We start from the raw sequence: 22,244 nt of genomic DNA, 5'->3' as shown, positions 1-22,244 counted from the left end.
TGTCTGGGTTCAGGTGTCAGCTCCATAATTTACTAGTTATGTGTATTTGGGCATGTTTCTTAACCTCTTAATGCCTCCATTTCCTCATCTATATCATGAAGATAAAAATGTATTTCCTTACAAATTTGTTTTAAGGATTACGTGACATATACATATAGAGTGATAGCAGAAAGTCTAGAGCATAGAGCACTCAATAAACATTAGTTAGCTACAAGAAACACCCAGAGGACTCGGTAATGAACTAGAGGATAAAGAAGGAGGAATCAAAGATGTCTCTAGAAAGAGAAAAATAGGGAACAAAACATCCATTGTCAAGTGCAAAACCATCACCAATGGCTACACTTCTGGGAAGATAAAGCAAAGCAGTTTCTTACCCCTTGGTGGTCCGTCTTCTATCTTATTAAGCACAGTTACCTTCAAGTTTTCTCCACTAATCATTAAAAGATGACCCTCTTCACAGCCAACATATAGGTCACTTGTTGGAGTCCAGCAGTGCATAGTCGGGTGAACCAAAGTATATAGATCGTCTTTAGGCTTCAAGGAAAGATTTAAAACCTTGTGTTAAGACAACAATCATGGCTTAAGGAGCCAGAGAAATACTCAGCAAAAACAATTTCCAAGACAAAATAGATGAACATGCGGTGGCTTCTCTGGTTGTGGAGCACGGGCTCTACGCGCGCTGGCTTAGTAGTTGTGGCGCACAGGATTAGTTGCTCCGCAGCATGTGGGATCTTCCTGGGCCAGGGCTCGAACCCATGTCCTCTGCATTGGCAGGCGGATTCTTAACCACTGCACCACCAGGGAAGTCCCACAAAAGTCTTGAGTAATAACTTCTACACTGTTTCTTGGTAGATTTTTTGATATCTTGGATCTAAGAAAGTCATTGTTTAGCTAAAATCACACCATTTGAGGAAGATTTTGGTCAACCTTTCCCCTCCTGGTTCTGCAGGGGGGCATGAATGTGATTTTCCTTGAGTGGCTATGGAGAGGCTGGCCTCGATCCTCTGCTTGGTTAACTGTCACGGGGAATAAGAGGACACTTTATCTGCCTCTGGTAGCCTCTCTAGCTCATGAAACATCCTACTTGACTTTGATTCCATGGAAAACTCAGAGAGAAATGCACAAATCTTTGGGATGTGCCTAGAAGAAATGTTGGTTTTGGGAACTAAAAATAATATGGACCAAGGGTCTATGGCAAATTTTTCCTGTAAAGGACCAGGTAGAGAATAGGCTTTGCAGACCACATAGGTCTCTGTCACATATCCCTTTTTTTTTTAAATCACTTAAAAATGTAAAAAACAGGAGCTTCCCTGGTGGCGCAGTGGTTGAGAGTCTGCCTGCTAAGACAGGGGACACGGGTTCGAGCCCTGGTCTGGGAGGATCCCACATGCCACGGAGCAACTAGGCCCATAAGCCACAACTACTGAGCCTGCACGTCTGGAGCCTGTGCTCCGCAACAAGAAGGGCCGCGATAGTGAGAGGCCCGAGCACCGCGATGAAGAGTGGCCCCTGCTTGCCACAACTAGGGAAAGCCCTCGCACAGAAACGAAGACCCAACACGGCAAAAATAAATAAATAAATAAATAAACTCCTACCCCCAACATCTTCTTGGAAAAGAAAAAAGAAAAAAGAAAACATAGTAGGCTATAGTAGAAGAGTGTTTAACTATTACAAGAGAATCTATGAGAAAGCAATTTGTTCTTCTTGGTAGAGTGAAGGAAGTGGACAGAGAGAGAATTATCATTTGGGATGGACCTGGAAATATGAGGTCCATCCCATATAAGTCCCATATATGACTTTTTCTAAGGCAGAAGTCATACATAGAAACACTCCATATGATAATTTTTTAAAGGATACATTGTCTTTAATTGTATGATTGGCCTATTTCATGCCCTCATAGCCTTGGATTGTTAGAAAATAAATACTTGAGTAACAATTTCGCCACCCAGTGGGCAGGAAAAGAAAGGGGACAAAACCACTCAAAAGGATTAAACTGTTGCTGATTAATGACATTTTTGTGGTGTCTAAACTGAGATATGACTCAGAGGGAAAAGAGTTACTCACTGACTATCATTATTTAATCATCATTATTTAAAAGTTGCCTGGGTTGTCTTGATGACCTTAGACTATAAATCACAAAAAGACAGACTCTTACCTCGTATGGCAATGGGCTCAAAAATCTTTAAAAAACCACACATATCTGGTTCTCACAATACCAGTGAATCTGTATGTATGCCATAGAAGGTGAGAATTAAAACTTGGAATTTTCTTGCCTTGGTATATTAAACTAGTATTGTGTGTGGCTTTTCTTACTTTAAGAGAAACCTGGGCTTGTCTTCCTATTACTTTCTTTCATCAGTAAATATGTTCTGTGCCATTTAAAAATGAATGTAATATTATGTGGTGCAAGCAGAAACAATAATTTTCAATCCTGGAACTTGAGAATTTTAAAAGAAAAGGTGCCAATAGTGTTTAAAAGTATTTGTTGGTAACACCACCTCCTTGTTCAGTCCTCTGGAATCAAACATTTTGATCACTCGAGGACAAAATGTAAAAAACTCAAGCCCAACTTAATATTGCTTTAGAAATTGTAAGCATCTGAATATGTGTCAGAATGCTTGAGTTTTAAAAGGAATTTGTTTAGCAACTTCTGCTTTAAAAAAAAAAAAAGTAGATGGAAAAAGAAAACTGGACCCTTGAGATTAAATTCACTATCTTGGATCCAATTCTGCCCAGATAACACCTGCCTTTGATTTCCCCCATGCTACTATTGGATACCATTTCTAATGCCCCAAATAAGTTGTGTAACGTGATGCGGGCCTATTTAAAGTCCTATTTAATGTGTCTTTCTAGTGTTAGCTATAAGAGAAATAGGGGAGTATTCAACATTTGTAATTTTATAAAAATCCACATTTGTCAATTTTTAAGACCCTTAAATAGGTCAAGTCATTACTGGTTTCTTTGCCATTGGTACTGGGTCACAAGAAATTTCATTCACAGGAAGAAATAGAATCAAGACATTTGAGATCTAAGTTTAGTTATGCTTTCACTCATTGTTTTTAGCAATTTTTCTCACCTTATTTGTCTATAAAATGAAAGAAGTAAATACTGAGAAAGTTGATTTCTAATTTAAATGTAAAGTAAATGGCTTTAATAATGTTCCCTGTATGATTTAGAGATGTCATATTTTAATATTAAATTTCTGTTTTCAGAAAAAGGTTAAAATGCACTGAGTTACAAAAGTCCTAGGAAATAAAGATGTCTGTTTATTATGAGCATTTTAAAAAATGGTAACTCCACATTTACTTATTTAAAGGTGGCATTTCATAGCATTTTTCAAATAACAAGAACAATTGCTTGTATTTTAAATGTTTTATGTAGGAACCATCAAGTTGGCACAAAGGGTGAATGATGTGGGCTCCCACAGAAATTTGTTGCACACACACACACACACACACACACACACACACACACACACAAATCTGAGATGGTTGAAAATGTGGGTTCTTTGGCATCAAAAACTAAGCATAGAAACATTGTTTCAAGTTGTAAACCTTGATGGCTGATGTGTTTGTTTTTACTTTGCTGCCCCACTGTGGCTGAATGTGGTTGCATTTCCAAGCATAGGACCTGTACTATTAAAAGGAATTAGTTATTTTCTGTAATTTAAAAAAGTGAGTAATTGTCATCCTTTAGAGGAAATACTAAGAGCATACAACCTTTTCCCTTGCTGGCCAGAGATTTTTTGATAAACTAATTATCACATGGAACTATTTTAAACATCTATAGCTTAATTCTCTGCAGTGTTCAGAAACACTGGGGAAACTCTACTTCTGTTCTTCTGGGCTTGGAGCTTTCACACAAGCATTCACATAACGCAGGTTCCAGAGGCTCAGCAGAATCCAGCTTCTTACCTTCATCCCAAAGGCCCTGCATGTGTCACTCTCTGCTCCCTGCCTCGCTCTTGACCATCACTGCACCTCATTCCCCCTCACTTACTCTGCTCCAGACACAGGGCTCTTTTCTCAGCTCCTCAAACATACTGAGTTCTTTTCTTTGGGCCTTTGCGAGCACAGTTCCCTCTGCCTGAACACTCTTTACGCTGCTTATAGTAGGAGGAGCGCCTCCTTGTCCTTCAGTCAGCTCCCCAGAGGCCTTCCTTGAGCAGCAGGTTAATCTCTCCCTCACCTCCCCGCCCACCTCTCATTTATCCTGTTGTAATAACTGTCACGTTTTGCAACGATTTGCTGTATCTCTTTACTTCTGGTGTTGGTGGCGCTGCCGCTTTGTCTCCCTGGTAGAACGGAAGCTCCGAGAAGCAGGGTTATTATGCCTGGTTGGTCGCCATACGACCCTGTTGCCTGAAACAGTGCCTGCTACCTACAGGGAGCTTGATAAGTATCTGCTGAATGAAAAAAACTGAGTAACTGTTGGCAAACTCCCTTACGAAGCTTTCTTCCACCGTTCTGCACGGCCTCATTTCCTCCTGGATTTGCTCCTGCTTCTGTGATTGTTCCTCCTCAGGCTCCTCTTCTTCCTCCTGTCTCTTGGCTGACTCCTTCCTCTCCGGCTCTCTTCCCTGACACCCTCTCTTCCCTTTTCCTCACCCCCTATCCCCTGCCCCCCGCCACGCTCCCACCATCCTCTCTGGGGGAATGACTCTGACCACACACTGTGTCTCCAGCCCTGCCTTCTCCTCCCTGACACTAGGTCCAAGTTGCCAGCTTCCACCTGGCATCTCCACCTGGATGCTGCCCAGCACTCCAAAGTCAGTATGTCCAAAACTGAAATCACATCTGGGCCCCCTGTTTCAGTTAGCAAGGCCATCATCTTCCGAGTCACCCAAACTCAAAACTCCAGAGCCTTCATCTCTCGTGGCCTCCAGGGCTAGTCTGAAATAAAAACCAGGAAGATCCTCTCTATCCTGCATGTCTCATGGGATGGTCATGAACGCAAATAGGCAAACACGGAGAGGGGCCAAGTCATTACCCTGAAAGTTTCTGCCTCTTCACCCACTAGTCCGGCAATGGCTGACACAGGAAGTACAGGTCCATAGACAGGATCTTTGGGCAATGATTGGGGAAAAACTACATCTGTTTCATTACAAAATGACCCATCTTCCAAAGGCAGTCTTACTGACCTGTGGAAAAAAGAGACGTCAGAATAATCAGATCAACAGAAATAAGTCACTGATGGAACTGCTGCATATCAGCGGTAAGCAGAATGGGAGGTGTTACAACTCATTAAAAAACCTAGCAAAAACCAGATGAAACCAAATAGCAGATTTAAAAATATATATCATAAAAGTACAAGTAATACACAGTCATAAATTAAGTATATAGGGATTTTTCAAAAAGTTAATATGTAAAGTAGGAATTGTAAATTTGAACACTGACAGGGGTTAAGCAGGTGGTGTGTGGCCAGGTAGGATTGTGGCAGATGGGAAAGTGGTTTCCCTCCTGTGAGACAGTGGAAAATATGTATATAGGTCTCTTCCTAGTTTCCTGGCACAGAGGTCCTGAAACCCTTGTAAGTCCCCAAGTGATAAGAGCATTTGGAGCATCTTCTGTGCTACCGAGGCGATTCTAGGTGGGCTCCTGGGTGGCTCCGGAACGGGTGCTGGTCACCAGAAAGACCAAGCCATGACTAGAAGCTTGGAAGTTTCAGCCCCAACTCCCATCCTCCAGAGAGAGCAGAGGAGCTGGAAATGCAGCAAATAATTGATCATGTGACATGAGGAAGCCTCCATAAAATCACAATGGTAGGGAGTCTGCAGAGCTTCCAGGTTGGTGAACACATACACTTGGGAGGGTGATGCAGCCCAACTCCATGCGACAGAAATTCCTTCATTCAAGACCCTCCAAGACCTCACCCTATGTGTCTCATCATTTAGCTGCTCATTTGTATCCTTTATCATATCCTTTAATAAACTAGTAAATGTAAGTAAGTGTTGTTGCCCTGAGTTCTGTGAACTGCTCTTGCAAATTAATGGAACCCAAGGAGGGGGTCATTGAAACCTCTAATCTATAGCCACTTAGTCAGAAGTACAGGTAACAACCTGGGCTGCAGCTAGCGTCTGAAGTGCAAAGGGGAGGACAGTCTTGTAGGACTGAACCCTTAGCCTGTGGAATCTGATTCTGTCTCTGGGTAGATAGTGTCAGAATTGAGTTGAATGGTAAGACACCCAGCTGGTATCAAGGAGACTTGCTTGGTGCCGGGAAGAACCTCCTCCACAAATGTCAGAATTGAAGTGTTCACTGTGAGTAGTAAAGGAGACTCATGGGGAAGAAAAACACAGTAGGGAAGAACTAGGCTTTTCCCTACATAGAAAAAGAAAATCTGAGTTTTTTTCTCTATACACACCCCCTAAAGCTGGCAGGCACCACTCAGTTCCAACCAAGAGGGTTTGCTGACTTGTGAGACCTTTGGTTCCAAAATTTCAAGAGAAAATCATAATCTGTATATTTATGAGAAATTTGTCAAATTTTAAATATTGGCAACACACATGGACCAAAAACAACGTAAATGTAGGTTGTATTCAGCTACCTTTACAATCTCTAGTATCAAGAATTTACTTTCAGATTTGCCAAATATTTACTTTTAAACCACAACATGGCTATAAAAGTGAGTTTAGAGAATTCATGGCTTTATGTGTTAAACTCAAAATGTTTTTGGTTATGTTTTATGAATGATGAATAATTTTGAAAGATGATCACGCAAAAACAGTACTTACTACTCAAATGCAAGACTTAGTTAACTAAGTATTTTCAAATCCTGCTTGTTTTCTGATCCAGGGCAATCCACTCACTTTGCCTCCCACTTTATTTGCCTATAGAAAAATCACAACTCAACATTCAGAACTAAAGAAGCATATTCAAGGGAAGCAAAAGGAGAGAAAGATGTGATAAATTACTTGCCTGCCGTGGCGAGGATCTGATAGAGACATTACCCACTTTATAAAAAGGTACAGTGTTGTCAACTCTGCCTTGAGACAGATTTGGCTATTCAATGGGTTCTTGTAAAAATGAAATTGAGACATAAAGAATACTGAGGAGAAAGAAGTGCCTCTCTTAGGGTTTTCCATTTGAAAACTTCATTTACTCGCTTTGCATTGCTCTTTAAGAAGGCAGTTTCTCAAAAACTGCAATTTCAAGGATGTGTATGCCCAACGTTTCCTTAGTCTTTGACTTTGGGGAGTATGATGAGAATGGTCAGCTCAGGGGCACCTTGAGTCTTTGAATTCTTTTCAACAAAGGTACCATTATTATCAGCTATCACCAGGACATTGGTCATAGAACTTCTCTTTGACCCAGTTCTATTTAAACAGGCAATTCCATGACTTCACTACATGCAACTACCCTTTTGTTTACAGATAATGTGGCTGAAGGTATAATCTACACACTTCCCATATCTAAAAATTTCTTATTTTTGAGATTTCAGTTGGGCATCAAAGTAATAGGAGCAAAAAGTGATAACATGACCTTTTTATAAAATATATATATATATATATATATATATATATACACACAATAGGCATGTTTTGAAATAGTAAGAGCAAATACAATTTTGATTTAAAACATGTGGGAAAAGCTTGATATTTAAAAGAAACTCAGTGGGAAATCAAAGCACAGAGAATCCTTTCGAAATGCAAACAACTACTCCAAGGAAATTATATTGATATATGTAGAAAGAATGTTTTAAGTTAAGATGCACGTATATACAGATGAACCCATTTACAAGGCAGAAATAAAGACACAGATGCGGAGAACAAACGTATGGACACCAAAGGGGGAAAGCAGGGGGCGTGGGGTGATGGCGGTGGGATGAATTGGGAGATTGGGATTGACATAGATACACTAATATGTATAAAATAGATAACTAATAAGAACCTGCTTAAAATAAATAAATAAGGAAGGGGAAAAAAAAGAACCTTCTGTATAGCTCAGGGAACTCTACTCAATACTCTGTAATAACCTATAGGGGAATAGAATCTAAAAAAGAGTGGACATATGTATATGTATAACTGATTCACTTTGCTGTACAGCAGAAACTAACGCAACATTGTAAATCAACTATACTCCAATAAAACTTAATTTAAAAGTATTTAAAAAACAACCAGAAAAAAAAAGGATGCACGTACAAAGCCACTTAATTCACCAGACTGATCCAATCACGTTACATGAATGCAAACAAAAATCCCCCCTTTGTTGTGTTGCAATGAAGTCTCTTACTTTGCTTCGAGATAATGCTCCTGGTTACTTCTTTCGACTGTCCACACAGTCACTGCACTTGGACTTGACAAGCACAACTGGTGCCAGTTCATGGGGTTAAAAGTCATCTGGCTCACATCTATACCGGGTTGTGATTTCTTGCACAAAATGACACCCGATTCCCAGTTCCTGAGAGGAAAATTGAGTTTGGTGAAAAATAATTCGTTTGAACTTCATATCTTGAGAACATTTATCTAATTATTTGAAAACAATTTACATAAATTGAGAATTTATGATATAGCTTATTAATCTATGATCTTAATATCAAATTTATAAATAATTATGCTTATTATTATAGTGTGCCCTCCTAGGGAAGCAAAATAACTATTTTAAAATATTACTCTTCAATATGCTACTAAGGCTGTTTTATCTCCTTATCAAATTTGGATTTGACCCGTTCAAATCTAGAAAATGGAATATATCATCACATTTGCTGAGAAGTAAGTGTAGGTACCTAAATCTCTTAGTACACATGAGTACTCCTCATAGATCGAGACGTGCTGTACACACTGATGCCAGTAGACCATTTACTGAGCTTTTAAAATCATAGTACTAGTACCTTGAAACAGACTAAATCATTTACCTATTTGAGAGAATATCGTGAATGCCTATCACGAGCAAGTTCCTTTGCTAGATGACATACACAGAAAAAAAATTAATGTTGAGCTGTCTGGCTCCTGAATGGAGCCAGAACTCCATTCAGGGTTGTGGTTTGCGAATTGGAACTAATAGGTGTGGAGCTCGCCTTGTCTATCAGCTCCCTCCTGCTTCCACCTCTTTCCATCCCCGTCACAAAGGTCCCATCCATCAATATCAACCATTCTCTTGCTGGTACCACTGTTTCCCTGGATTTTTTGACTTTCTGCTTCAGATGCCTAGGAAAACCCATGAACCCTGGATGGATACGACTGAAAGCCTGGGCAGTTGAGAGAAAAGAAGAAAGACCACAGGACTATGTGCGTCAGTGACATTATAAATTCGTGGTTACCACCCCCAGGGACCCTCTATACCACCTCCAGTCCTGCTATGTTTCTCTGGTTGGTTTTCTCTCCTGTTCTCTAAAGTGCTGATTTTTTAATACTCTCCATTTTCCTGAAGCCTCAAACTCCTCCGCCTCTTTCTTACTCTCAGTAAATGGCTTTGATTTCCACAAAGAAAACAGAGGCCATCAACTGAGAATTCCTCCAAATTTCTGCTAGCGAGTGTAGTGACCTGCCAGGATCTGTATCATTCTTTCCCTCTCCTCTTCTGTTACAGTGAAGGCATATCCTTTCTCCTGCCTAAGGCCAATTTCACCACCTGTGCTCTGAACCCTACAGGTCCTGACTTCTTAGGAACGTTAGTTTATCCATTGTTCCTTCTCTTCTGCATCTTCAGACTCTCCCTCTCTCCTGACTCCTCCCTGTCAGCACTTAAATTAAGCGCTCATCTGTACTATCTTAAAAAAAAAAAAAAAAAGCCCTCCCTCAGTCTCACCATTCCACGTCTCTCTCCCTCCCTTCTTGCCAGACTTCCCGAGCCAGTTGTTCTAAACTCACCGCCTCCTCTTTCTCACGCCCACTCTCTCATTCCAGGAAATGTGCATCCCATCACCACCATTCCATCGACAAAGCGGTGTGTCTCCAAGATCCACTGACATCCGCCTTCATCTCAAACCCAGCAGGCACTTCTCAGTCCTTGTCTAACTTCACTTCTGCAGGATTGGACTCCGCTCACCACAACTACCTTCTGGGATGACTCTTGGACTGTCACACAGCTCTCATGGGACACCCCATACCTGTCGGCCTCGCACTGTCTCTGGGACCTGGAGCACCTGTTCTGCCTAGCTGACTCGGTGGCTGGCCAGCAGTGTAGGCTTCAACTAACTTCACGGGCACACCTCATGCCTGCTCCACACGCACAGGGCCATCCCAGGTTGCAATAAATCTGAAAGCACGGCGGAGTTAATACCCTGGGCAAGGAAACTTTGATCGATAGGGTAACGGGAGTAGGTGGGTAAGTTCCCATATCTTCCTCTCCCTTCGCCAGCCCCCTGTGTCATAGCCCAGGGACTGTCCATGTTCACAGGAGTCCATTACGGCCTCTCAGAAGACCACCTGTGGGACAGAGCAGCCAAGTGGTGCCCAGTGAAGTAATGCGCATTCACATTGGCTCCTTCCCCTTCCCTGCCCGCTTTTCCAGCTTGCCTCCCACCTGGAACTTTACTCCCTCCTAAAGAAGTCGCTGGTGAGCTTCCGCCTCAGGCTCTGCTTTCTCTGGAATCCAGGCTGAGGCATATTCTGGAACCTCCATGCCTCTGTCCCTCTTTGCTCCATGACTGCTCCTTCTGAGTGTCCTGTGAGATCCCTCTGCCTCTTTCAATCCCTTTTATTGGTCTTCCTCTAGGTTCTGTCTGAGGTTCCTCTGTAGGTGCTCTAATCCACTTTTCGCACTTTGGTTACTAAACTGATGTAACAACACCCAAATGTTAAACTCCAGTCCTCTCTCCTGTGCTCTGGGTCTGGCTATCTAGGACAGTGACAGATTGTGTCTCTCAACATCTGTTCTCCATTTCTTCCTCTGAGTAACAGAACCCCTGGTTTTTAGCCAGGCACATGTCACCCACAGTGAGGACCATATTTCCCAGCTTCCCTTGTAGCTTGATTTGACTTGTGACTAAGCTGGCCAGTGGGATCTAAGTGGCAGTGGTGTGTGCAGCTCCCAGGCTGGGCATTCCAACAAATGTTTGTGCCCTTCCCCTTATGTTTTTCCTTTCCACATGGCTCCCCAGAATACATGGCTGGTGCCCCACTTCAGACTAGAGATGAGGGCAACACGCTAGGAGTAGGAGAACAACAAAATAGGGTGGACAGGTCCCAGACACTGGGGAGCCAGCAGACCAGCCATGGGCTGCTCATACCTGGACTGCTGCATGGGAGGGAAAGAAACTTCAGTCTTGTTTAAGCCACCTCTTTAGGGTGATTTGGGCTTCTGTGACAGCAACTGAACCTAAATCCTAACTGATAGATCAACTGCCAACTAGACGTCCCCATTTCTTTATCTCAGGCACACTCCGCTGTCCCAACTCATCTTCCCCATTGCCTCGTCCTACCTCCCTCCACCCATGCTCTCTATATCTTTCTGAAAAGCACCACAACGTCCTCAAGTTTCCCAAGTCACAACTCTGGGTAAAACCCTCAACTGTCCCTCTCTGTCAGCACCACGCCCAACTTTCAGTCGGTCACCAAGCCTCATGGTACTGCCTCCTAAACATCTCCACTTTTCTCTGTCCCTATACTCACCACCCCAGTCCATGCCACAACCATCTCTCATCTGGACCACCACAGCCTCCTAATTGATGTTCATGGCTTACTTCCCTCCAATATCCTTCCATGATGTGACTAGGAGTGTCCTTACATGCAGATCTAATCATGTCACATCCCTGGTTAAAATCCTTAATAGTCTCCCAATGTCTCTAGGATAAAGGATGTGCCTACTAGCATGACTTATACGTAGGGTGAGTATCCTTCTGTATTAATTATTGATAACATACCCCTTTCACTCTCACAAGCGTCCTGATTTGGATGGTAAACTACATGGTCACATATTTACAAGGCTGCTCATGAGCTGGCCTCAGACTGTCCCTCTGGGCTTGCCTGTCATGGCTGATCTCTTGTTCTCATCATTATGATCTCTTAATTAAATCTGCAAACTCGCCATATTTTCTGACCTCATGGCCTTTGCACATGCCTTTCCTCTGCTTAGAATCCTCTTCCTTTTCCTCTTCACAAAGCTGATTCCTACTCATCCTTTAAGTACTGCTATGGTTGAACTGTGTCCCCCACAATTCAAGGGTGGATGTCCTCACCCTCAGTATCTCAGAATGTGACCTTATTTGGAAGGAGGGTCTTTACAGAATTAAATGAAGCCATTTAGCGTGGCCCTACTCCAATATGACTAGTATCCTTATAAAAAGGGGAAATTAAGAGACAGATACACATACAAGGAGAACACCATGTGAACACAAAGACAGTTATTCACAGTCTGGAACAGATTGTCCCTCACAGTCCTCAGCAGGAGCCAACCCTGCTGACACCTTGATCTCAGACTTCTGGCCTCCAGAACTGTGAGACAATAAACTTCTATGTTTAAGCCACTCAGTTTGTGGTACTTTGTTAATGGCAGCCCTAGCAAACCAAGACAACCATCAACAGGTGAGTGGGTAAACGAACTGTGGTACATCCATACCATGGAATAGAAAGGAATGAACTATTGAAACACACAGTACATGAGAGAGTTTCAAAATAACTGCTGCATGGAAGAAGCCAGACCAAAAAAGAGGGTATATAATGTGTGTGCAATTCTAGAAAAAGCAAAGTAATCCAGAGTGTGAGTAAACACATCAGTGGTTCCCTGGGGGCGAGGGGCAGGGCAACGATGGTGTACAGGAATGTGTGGCAAGAGCCAGTAAGGAAGGGTCTGAAGAGCAAAGGGAAACTTTTGGACGTGATGGATATATTCATTATCCTGATTATGGTGATGATTTATGGGTAAGTCAAGAGTTATCAAGGTGTGTGTGTGTGTGTGTGTGTGTGTGTGTGTGTGTGTGTGTGAGCATTATATTATACGCCAGTCATACCTCAGTAAAGCTTTTTTCAAAAAGTAACTCTGCATAAACTAAATGTTGTTCTCAGAATCTAGATTATTACATTTTTTCCTGAGAAATGCGGGTATGTAAGGAGTGTCCTCAACCATTGGTGGAACGTTCTGTATTTCCCCTTAATAAGATAAATTCCCCCCCGAAGCAGTTTATATTATGGATGGAAGAGTGAGTGCAGCTTTGAAGGTGGCCACATGAAGTGACCCAGAAAAGACCAGGCATGTGTCTTATTCACAAGTATTTCCTCTACAGCTGGAAAATGGGATATAATGTTCCATTCTCTGAACATATAATTGTTCCAATGTCCCTAAAAACAATTACTCAAACTGAGCTCTAATATAGAGACCATCTTAATTTCAACATTAGTGGAAAATATGAAAATACTTCAAAGGTACAATTTGTTTTAAGAAAAGATGAAACTTTATGTACTTATCCATGTGTTCTGTACCTGACAAAGGAAATATTATAACAGGTTAACAAAAAGAGAAAGACGGTAATTAATCTCTTTTAGCTTTTGCCCTGCCAATTTTCTGCCTGAAAGTAGTGACTATATTAAACCTTATGATTAGGACTTTTATTCCTTCCATTTTTCCTTGTTCTGGATTTTTCATGTATATGTCCTTTGATACAATCCAGAAGGACAGGATTAAAATGTGACCCAATGAAAGGAATTCTGCAGGAGGCTGCAACTTACCAGAGGGCCAGTTCAAATTCTGGGAGGGAGGAGTAACTAGCCAGGTAGGTGCCACAGTAACTGAATGAAAGTAAAGTGTAGTCCAGAAGAACATTACCTAAAATACAAAATCCATTACAAGGATTTAACCATTATGTTCATATTAACTATAGTTTTATAGTTTAATTTCCCTTATCTAATAATTTTTACATAATTCAAAAGCATTTGGCTCCTGGAATAAGAGATGTCTTGGTTGATTTCTAACACTATTAACAGAAAGCTATGAGCTAAGTTCAGATACATGTTTAAAAGATTTTAGAGTGAATTAAGACCACAAGGTCACTCTCTCTAGTCTTCAGTGCAAAACTGAGCATGCTGCACCACGTATGTCCCCATTTGGCTTGAAACGGCCCAAGAACCATAAAATATTCCATAACTATATGAAACATAGTAATTAGAAAAATTATTCTAACAACTTGAAAAACCCTGGGGAATTGTAGTAATTCAAGCTTACTTCCATATCTCTGACTCTTAGGCCATATCTGGCCCTTAGCTTAGTATCTTCTAGTTCTTGGAACAACTGTAAAAGGTCTATTCTCATTTGTACCTACAGCTGAAGAAATGAAACATGACATTAAAAGTCTTAGCAACAACGTGTTTAAAATGTGCATCATGAGGATGCTAAAACAGGGACATGTTGGCTTCTGACTCCTTGCATATGAGCCTCTGGTTTCCTCTCCTTCATCTGCTCTTCAGTGTGGTTCCATAGATGCAAGCTTTGCCTTCTCCTATGTCTGTCTTTACATTCATGTCTTTGTATCAATTTTTACCCCCACCTTCCACAAAAAAGAATGCTATCAATTTCACTGCACTCTGCCTAGCAATTATGAACTTTAAAAAAATTGTGACCTTGATAAGCAGAATAATCTCATCTTGGTTTAAAAGACACTTTTTAAAATGAATATTGAAATGGAAGAGTTTTTATGTTTTTGGTCGTTGGTAGTCTTGTAGTTTGGGCAAGTTCCCTTGTTCTAATGAATATCTGTCTTTTTTCTTATTGTTTCATAAACGCTCTGAAAATGTTTGGTCATCCTTGTTCCAAATATTTCCCTCTGTTTATTATTTGCCTGTTAGTTTTTCATGTATTTTTGATGTTCATAAGATTTAAATTTGTATGTAATCAAAAACATGTCTTTCTATTTAAAATTTTATCCTTCGCGTGAAAAGTTCTTTTCCATCCTCAAATTATTTCGGTTTTCTACCACGTTTTTTCTACTTTTCAATGGGTTTGTTGTTTATAATGAACTCTTATTTTTGTTTGATATATGTTTTGATGTACAGTATGATATGAGTACCTAACTTGATACTTTTGTTCTCATAGTTTTAATATCATTGTTGAATAATCCATATCATCTCCTGTGTGCGTATGTGTAGGGGAGCATCTTCATCATATACTTAGCTGTATATATTCTAGAGTCTGTCCCTAGCCTTCAACTCTTCCATTGATGGAGTGATCCCTGCACCAATACATAACTATAGCACCATAATGCTAGGAGGGCCCTCTGCCTTGGCATCAATCTCTTTCAAATTATTCCCATTCTCTACTTTTTGTTCTGGAAGAATATTCATTTCATTTAAGTACTCCTGGCTCTCTAAAACATATGATAAACCTATGAATTATACTCTGTGAAGATATGAGAAATATTTTTATAATAACTGGACTCTCCATGCAGGAATATGCCTAAATATTTTGTATCAGTGATTTTTGTAGTTTTCTTCATTAAGGTCAGTCACATTTCTTCTTTGGAGTATTCCTAAGTGTTTAAATCTTCTAATTGTATGGATATTTATTTTGAAACCAGCATCTTACTGAGCATTATTTTATTAGTCCCAGTACACTATTATGCATTAACTCCTTTCCCATAGGTATAATTTTTCAGTTTCATATTTTGTTGCGTTGGCTAGAAACTCCACGTTGGTTTTAATATTAGTGGTAACAACGGGCATCCTTGATGACTTAGTCCTAATTTTATTATAAATGTCTTTAGAGTTTCATTATTCAATATTAATGTTGGCTATTGGTTTGAATTAACTTTCAATTGCTTGTACAGGGCTACAGACAAATAATAAAGCTGGGGAAATTATTTTTAATTTTATTTTTAATTAAAAAAATATTTTATTGGAGTATAATTGCTTTACAATGTTGTGTTAGTTTCTGCTGTACAGCAAAGTGAATCAGTTATATGTAGACATATGTCCCCTTTTTTAGATTTCCTTCCCATTTAGGTCACCACAGAGCATTGAGCTCCCTGTGCTATACAGCAGGTTCTCATTAGTTATCTATTTTATACATAGTAGTGTATACATGTCAATCCCAAACTCCAGTTCATCCCACCCCACCCCTCTTGGTATCCATAAGTTTGTTCTCTACATCTGGGTCTCTATTTCTGTAAAGCTGTGGAAATTTTAAAGATGAAGGGTAGTTACGGTCCATGTACAGGCATACTTTGGAGATATGGGTTTGGTTTCAAACCACCACAATAAAGCAAATATTGCAATAAAGTAACAAATTTTTTTCGTTTCCCAGTGCATATAAAAGTCATATTTACACTATACTGTAGTCTATTAAGTGTGAAATATCATTATGTCTAAAAAAATAATTTCCTTAATTTAAAAAATTTTATAACCAAAAGATGCTAAGCATCACCTCAGCCTTGAGTGAGTCATAATCTTTTTGCTGGTGGAGGGGCCTGCCTCCATGTTGACGGCTGCTGCCTGACGAGGGTGGTGACTGCTGAAGGTCGGGGTGGCTGTGGCTATTTACTAAAATAAGACAATGAAGTTTACTACATCAACTGACTCTTCCTTTCATGAACGATTTCTTTGCAGCACACAATGCTGTTTGGTAGCATTTTACCCAGGGGAGAACTCCTTTCAAAATTAAAGTCAATCTTCTCAAACTCTGCCACTGCTTTATCAACTAAGTTTATGTAATATTCTAAACCTTTTCTTGTCATTTCAACAACCTCATAGCATCTTCACCAGGAATAGATTCCAACTCAAAACGCCACTTTCTTTGCTCATCCATAAGAAGAAACTCCTCATCTCTTCAAGTTTTACAATGAGATTGCAGCAATTCAGTCATATCTTCAGGCTCCACTTCTCATTCTAGTTCTCCTGCTATTTCCACCATACCTGCAATTACTTCCTCCGCTAAAGTCTTGAACCCCTCAGTCATCCATCAGGGTTGGAATCAACTTCTTCCAAACTCCTGTTAATATTGATATTTTAACCTCTTTCAATGAATCACCAATGTTCTTAATGGCATCTAGAATGGTAAACCCTTTCCAGAAGGTTTTCAATTTACTTTGCCCAGATCCATCAGAAGAGTCAGTATCTATTGCAGTCCTACAAAATGTATTTCTTGAATAATAAGACTTGAAAGTTGAAATTACTCCTTGATCCATGGGGTGCAGAAGGGATGTTGCATTAGCAAGCCATGAAAACAACATTAATCTCATTGTACATCTCCACCAGAGCTCTTGGGTGACCAGGTGCACTGTCAATAAGCAGTAATATTTTGAAAGGAATCTTCTTTTCTAAGCAGTAGGTCTCAATAGTGAGCTTAAAATATTCATTAAGCCATGTTGTAAACAGATGTGCTGTCATCCAGGATTTGTAGAGTACAGGCAGAGTAGATTTACCACAGTTCTTAAAGGCCCTAGGATTTTCAGAATAGTAAATGGGCACTGACTTCAACTTCAAGTCACAAGCTGCATTAGCCCCTAACAAGAGAGTCAGCCTGTCTTTTGAAGTTTTAAAACTAGGCATTGACTTCTCTTCTCTAGCTATAAAAGTCCTAGAAGGTATCTTCTTCCAATATAAGGCTGTTTCATCTACATTGAAAATCTGTTGCTTAGTGTAGCCACCTTTATTAATTCTCTTAGCTAGATCTTCTAGATAACTTGCTGCAGCTTCTACATCAGCACTTGCTGCTTCAACTTACACTTTTATGTTATGGAGATGACTTCTTTCCTTAAACTTCATGAACCAACCTCTGGTAGCTTCAAACTTTTCTTCTGCAGCTTTCTCACCTCTCTCAGTCTTCACAGAATTAAAGCGAGTTAGGGCCTTGCTCTGGATTAGTTTTTGGCTTAAGGAAATATTGTGGCTGTTTGATCTTCTATCCAGACCACTAAAACTTCCTCCATATCAGCAATGAGACTGTTTTGCTTTCTTATCATTTGTGTGTTCACTGGAGTAGCACTCTGAATTTCCTTCAGGGACTCTTCCTTTGCATTCACCACTTGACTAACGATTTGGTGCAAGAGGCCTAGCTTCCGGTCTATCTGGGCTTTTGACATGCCTTCTTCACTAAGCTTAATTATTTCTAGCTTTTGATTTAAAGTGAGATATGTGCGACTCTTCCTTTCACTTGAACACTTAGAGGCTATTGTAGGGTTATTAATGGGCCTAATTTCAATAGTGTTGTGTCTCAAGGAATAGGGAGGCCTGAGGAGAGGGAGAGAGACAGGGAAATGGCTGTTTGGTGGAACAGTCAGAACATATACAAAATTTAGAGGTTAAGTTTGCCATCTTATTTGGGTGTAGTTTGTGGCACCCCAAAACAAATAAAATAGTAACATCAAAGATCACTGATCACCATAACAAATATAATAATAATGGGGAAAGTTTGAAAAATTGCAATAATTACCAAAATGTGACACAGAGACAAGAAGTGAGCAAATACTATTGTAAAAATGGTGTCAATAGACTTGCTCAATGGAGGGTTGCCACAGACCTTCAATGTGTAAAAAATGCAGTATCTATGAAGCATAATAAAGCAAAGCACAATAGAACAAGATATGCCTGTAGACGGTTCCCAATGTATGAATGGGTTATGTTTTAAATGTTGTTTTAGTCTGTTAAGAACACAGACAAATTTCCCCACAAATAAAATGTTAAAGTACAGTGAATACCTTGGCATGATCCAAACACTTCTCTGATCATAAGCTACAGAACTGAGACCAGCCTCAAGACTTCCTAAGCTTTCTGTCCAAGATGTGTTAAATGAGGGAATCGTTACATGGAGGCCCTAGTATATGTGCAACAGCCCAGCCTGGGTCAGATGTTATGAATGAGTCAATAATAACTTAAACTGTAGGAAACATTGATTGACATTGTATATATGACATATATATATTATATATATATACACTTCATATATATATATGAAATGTATTATATAATTACATATGTTACACTTAATTTCATTTATTATCACCACAGCCTTAACAGTAGATACCATTATCCCCATTTCATGGATAAGGAAATTGAGGCTCAGAGACTTATCTTTAGAAGTTATACAACATCCATTCAGTTAGATTTTCCATAAATCATAAGGAAAGAAAATACTGTTCTGAAAAAGGTTTACAAACAACATTTAGTGCTCTAACAGAGTGTTCTAGCCCAGTGATTCTCAAGTTTAACGTGCGTATGAATCACCTAAGGAATCTGGCTAAAACGCAGATTACAATTCAGTAGGTCCTGGATGACAGCAGAGTTTCTGCATCTATAATAAGCATCCTAGGTAACGCAATGCTAATTGTAAGCAGACCACATATTAAGTAGCAAGGTTCTAGCCTACTTAATTAAATTCTAAGTGATCAGCCTGATTCCTTCCTTATAAATGTGTATTACCAAAAAACAAAACAAATAAAAAACCCACCAAAACTGAAAAAACAATCCTTCAAAAACAAAAAGACTTCATTTATAAGAGCTAGATCTGGTCACATCTTAAAACAAAATCCTTCAGTCATGGCAGAGGAAGCGTCTTGTAAGATACCTTTTAATCTGATCCTTCTGGTTAATCCAGGAAAGTTGTATATGTAGATGAGGGGTCTCAGCCGCCGGTCAGAAAAAGCCACAACCTCATGAGGAACGTTAGTTGCCACGACACCCACGATTCCATGCATACACTGGAGTACAGTCTTTTTCTTGGTTTCAATATTAATAAATATTATGAAATTCCCACAAGGGTAGCAAATGGTGCTGTCGTTGACAAAATGAACATTCTGCCTGGGGAATCCTTGCACCCATCTTTGGGAAAAGATACATCAACATCAATAAAATACATTTCAAATACTTTTTCTTTCTTTCTTTTTTAAACAAAAGATCATCAAAATTTTTGAAACATATCTATTCTCTTTTCACCCCCTTTCTGCCCAAACACACAAGGTTGCTGTGAGACCAGTTTGAGTCCAGGCACTACAGAAACTTAAATGCCACCTAAAGCTACATAGGTCTCAAGCACCTTCTTCAGAGAGCTTTTCCAGTGAAGCACAACCTCTGTTCAAACTTGAAAAAATCTCAGAAGGATTTCTGGGGTCTTGTATACTCGGAAAAGAAAAAGGAAAAACAACAGAGAGAGAAAAGAGCTTGGTCCTAATTGAAAACAGGGTGCATCCTGGTCCTTACCTTTAAAATTAGTTTTGATTTTTAAAATAAACGTTAAAAAAACAACTTTGAATAGGACTGCCTGCTTTATGGTTGTGAGCCCAGTAGGGAAATTGCTTCTTTACAAAGATGGAGCATGTGTAGCCATATTTTAGATCTAAAATGTAGAGATAAATGCAGCAAGTAAAAGGAACAAGTCAACATGAATGAAAAGATTAGAACACAAAAGTAACATATTTTTAAGTAAGGATTGTTTGGTGAGTGTAAGCTAGACCAAGGAGAGAGAGAGACTGAGAAGAGGGGGAGAGTCTACCTCTATTTAAATAGTAAAGATATGCTTAAAGATGGTGGAAAGGGCAAGAGAAAGACACTGGTTTAGAGAGAAACTTCATGGGAATGGAGAGTACAGCCAGGACTGGTGGAGGATGCTGTGTGAACATAGGGCTGGTAACACTCTAGAATGTGGAAGGAGAGCAATACCAGCTTACACCTGGGCAGCGCTTTATGCTTTTCAAAGGCCAGTATAAGTGCAAACAAATCCAGAGTCGGTGGATAGGAGATAGAAGGAAGGGATTGACGGCCCTAACTTCGGGGAAAATCACCAAAGCCCACTAGGATGGGAGGAGGGCTGTCATTGGGATGGGGGTGGGGAGTGGGGAATATATATGAAAGCAAAACGGATCACTGAAGGTAATATAGCCAAAAAGAGGAGGCAGAAATGGAGAGTGGAGGAGAGCAGTACTGGGTAAGCCAGCGAGGGCTGGGGTCACAGCATAGTGAGGGACGGAGGGGTGGGGCGTGGAAAGAGCTGGAAATGTGGTCATTGAATAAGGGGACGAGGGGAATGGAGAGAAGTCACAGAGAAAGGAAGTCTGCAGGAAGGCATTGGGGGTTGAAGGAAAAGAGGTCGAATTTGCGTGAAAGCAGGTCTACAGGGATGGGAGGAAGCGGATAGGGAGAGGATGCAGTTCTGAGGGAAGAATTTCCACTAGACGAGTCAGTCGCGGGGCCGCGAACGCCTCACCTCACAGACAGGGACGCGCCGAGGGCGACGTTGTGGGCTTCATCTCGCTCCCGGCCTTGCGCCATGGGCCATGTGTCTCTCAGCCGGGCCGTGGGTAGCAAACGCCGGACCCAGGCCAGTGTCTGCAACGGTTACACCGAGACCCCTGGCTGCTGGGTTGGCGGTCTCCACTGTTTACACCGTATCCGGGAGACCGCAACCCCTGCGCCCATTGGCTCTGTCCTTTCAGCCGCTCCATCTCGAGCCAAGCGGATTGGTGGAAGCGCTGACGGGTCTTGACCAATGGGAGAGCGGAGAGCGAAGCGAGGGGCTGGCCCCAAGGTGGGTGCTGGAGTGGCCCAGTACAGGGCATATAATTACAAAATTAATAAATATCAGTAGCAGACTTTAATATTGAGTGGTGACCGTGCCAGACGTCTTTCCAAGCGCGGTCAGATATTATTTCATTTAATATTCAAACCCCCCAATCAGCCCCATTTTATAGAAAAGGAAAACAGGATAAGAGAATTAATTTGTCCAAGGCTACAAAACTGAGTGGGACTTAAAGCCAGATCTAGTCTAAATCTAGAGCTTCAAGCCTTTAATTACTTATTACACACTCTAATGGACCCTCAACTATTTCAAGGAGGAAGAAAGCTTCTGGAAGTAACTGATCAAAAGGTCAGCAGTTTGTCCTTGCCTCTTCCCTTCCCTCTCATACACTCTCTTGCCCTCCCCTACTTTCCTTCTGCCCTCCCCCCTCTCCAGTCCTCTCCTCTTCCTTTCTATAGGTCTCTCCTTCCCATCTTGCCACCTTCTCTTCGTTTCATTCACAAATATTTACCCAGTATTACTGTGCATTGTGGTAGTTACTTGGAACAAAATAGTGAGCAAACCAGATACAGTTCCTTCCTTCATGGAACTTAGAAGAACTTCCTTCTTGGTGGGGCCCAGGGAGTGAGGGATAGACATCCACTCCATTACACAAATGTAGGAATCACAGATTGAATTAAGAAGAAAAGGAACATGATATTATAGGGCTTAAGTTGTGGTCCTCTCCTGGTTGGATGGGTAGTGTCAGAGCTGGTTTCTGTGTGCACATGCTGTTTTCACTGAGATTTCAAGGATGAGGAGTGATTGCTGTGGGTAGAGGATGGGGAATGGGCAGAGAACAGTTTTTGTAAAGGAATTAAGGCAGGAAAA

The 22,244-nt window shown here is 40.7% G+C and overlaps 1 protein-coding gene across 1 annotated transcript in view; it reads right to left on the bottom strand.

The window, feature by feature from the left end:
* The window catches only part of CFAP43 (cilia and flagella associated protein 43), a 99,001-nt gene extending 77,774 nt beyond the window's left edge, over positions 1 to 21,227 (bottom strand). Inside the window, exons 1-6 of the mRNA XM_079899756.1 lie at positions 21,063 to 21,227; positions 19,428 to 19,681; positions 13,604 to 13,700; positions 8,232 to 8,399; positions 4,990 to 5,140; positions 375 to 534 (exon numbers count right to left, since the gene is read on the bottom strand). Coding sequence (XP_079755882.1) covers positions 375 to 534; positions 4,990 to 5,140; positions 8,232 to 8,399; positions 13,604 to 13,700; positions 19,428 to 19,681; positions 21,063 to 21,127 — 895 coding nt within the window. The 5' untranslated portion in view covers positions 21,128 to 21,227. The remainder of the gene's footprint in view (positions 1 to 374; positions 535 to 4,989; positions 5,141 to 8,231; positions 8,400 to 13,603; positions 13,701 to 19,427; positions 19,682 to 21,062) is intronic.
* Between the last annotated feature and the right edge of the window lie 1,017 nt (positions 21,228 to 22,244).

The sequence above is a fragment of the Stenella coeruleoalba genome (genome assembly GCF_951394435.1).
Source record: "Stenella coeruleoalba genome assembly, chromosome: 16".
NCBI classification, from domain to species: Eukaryota; Metazoa; Chordata; class Mammalia; order Artiodactyla; family Delphinidae; genus Stenella; species Stenella coeruleoalba.
This window is presented reverse-complemented; position numbering and strand designations above follow the sequence as displayed.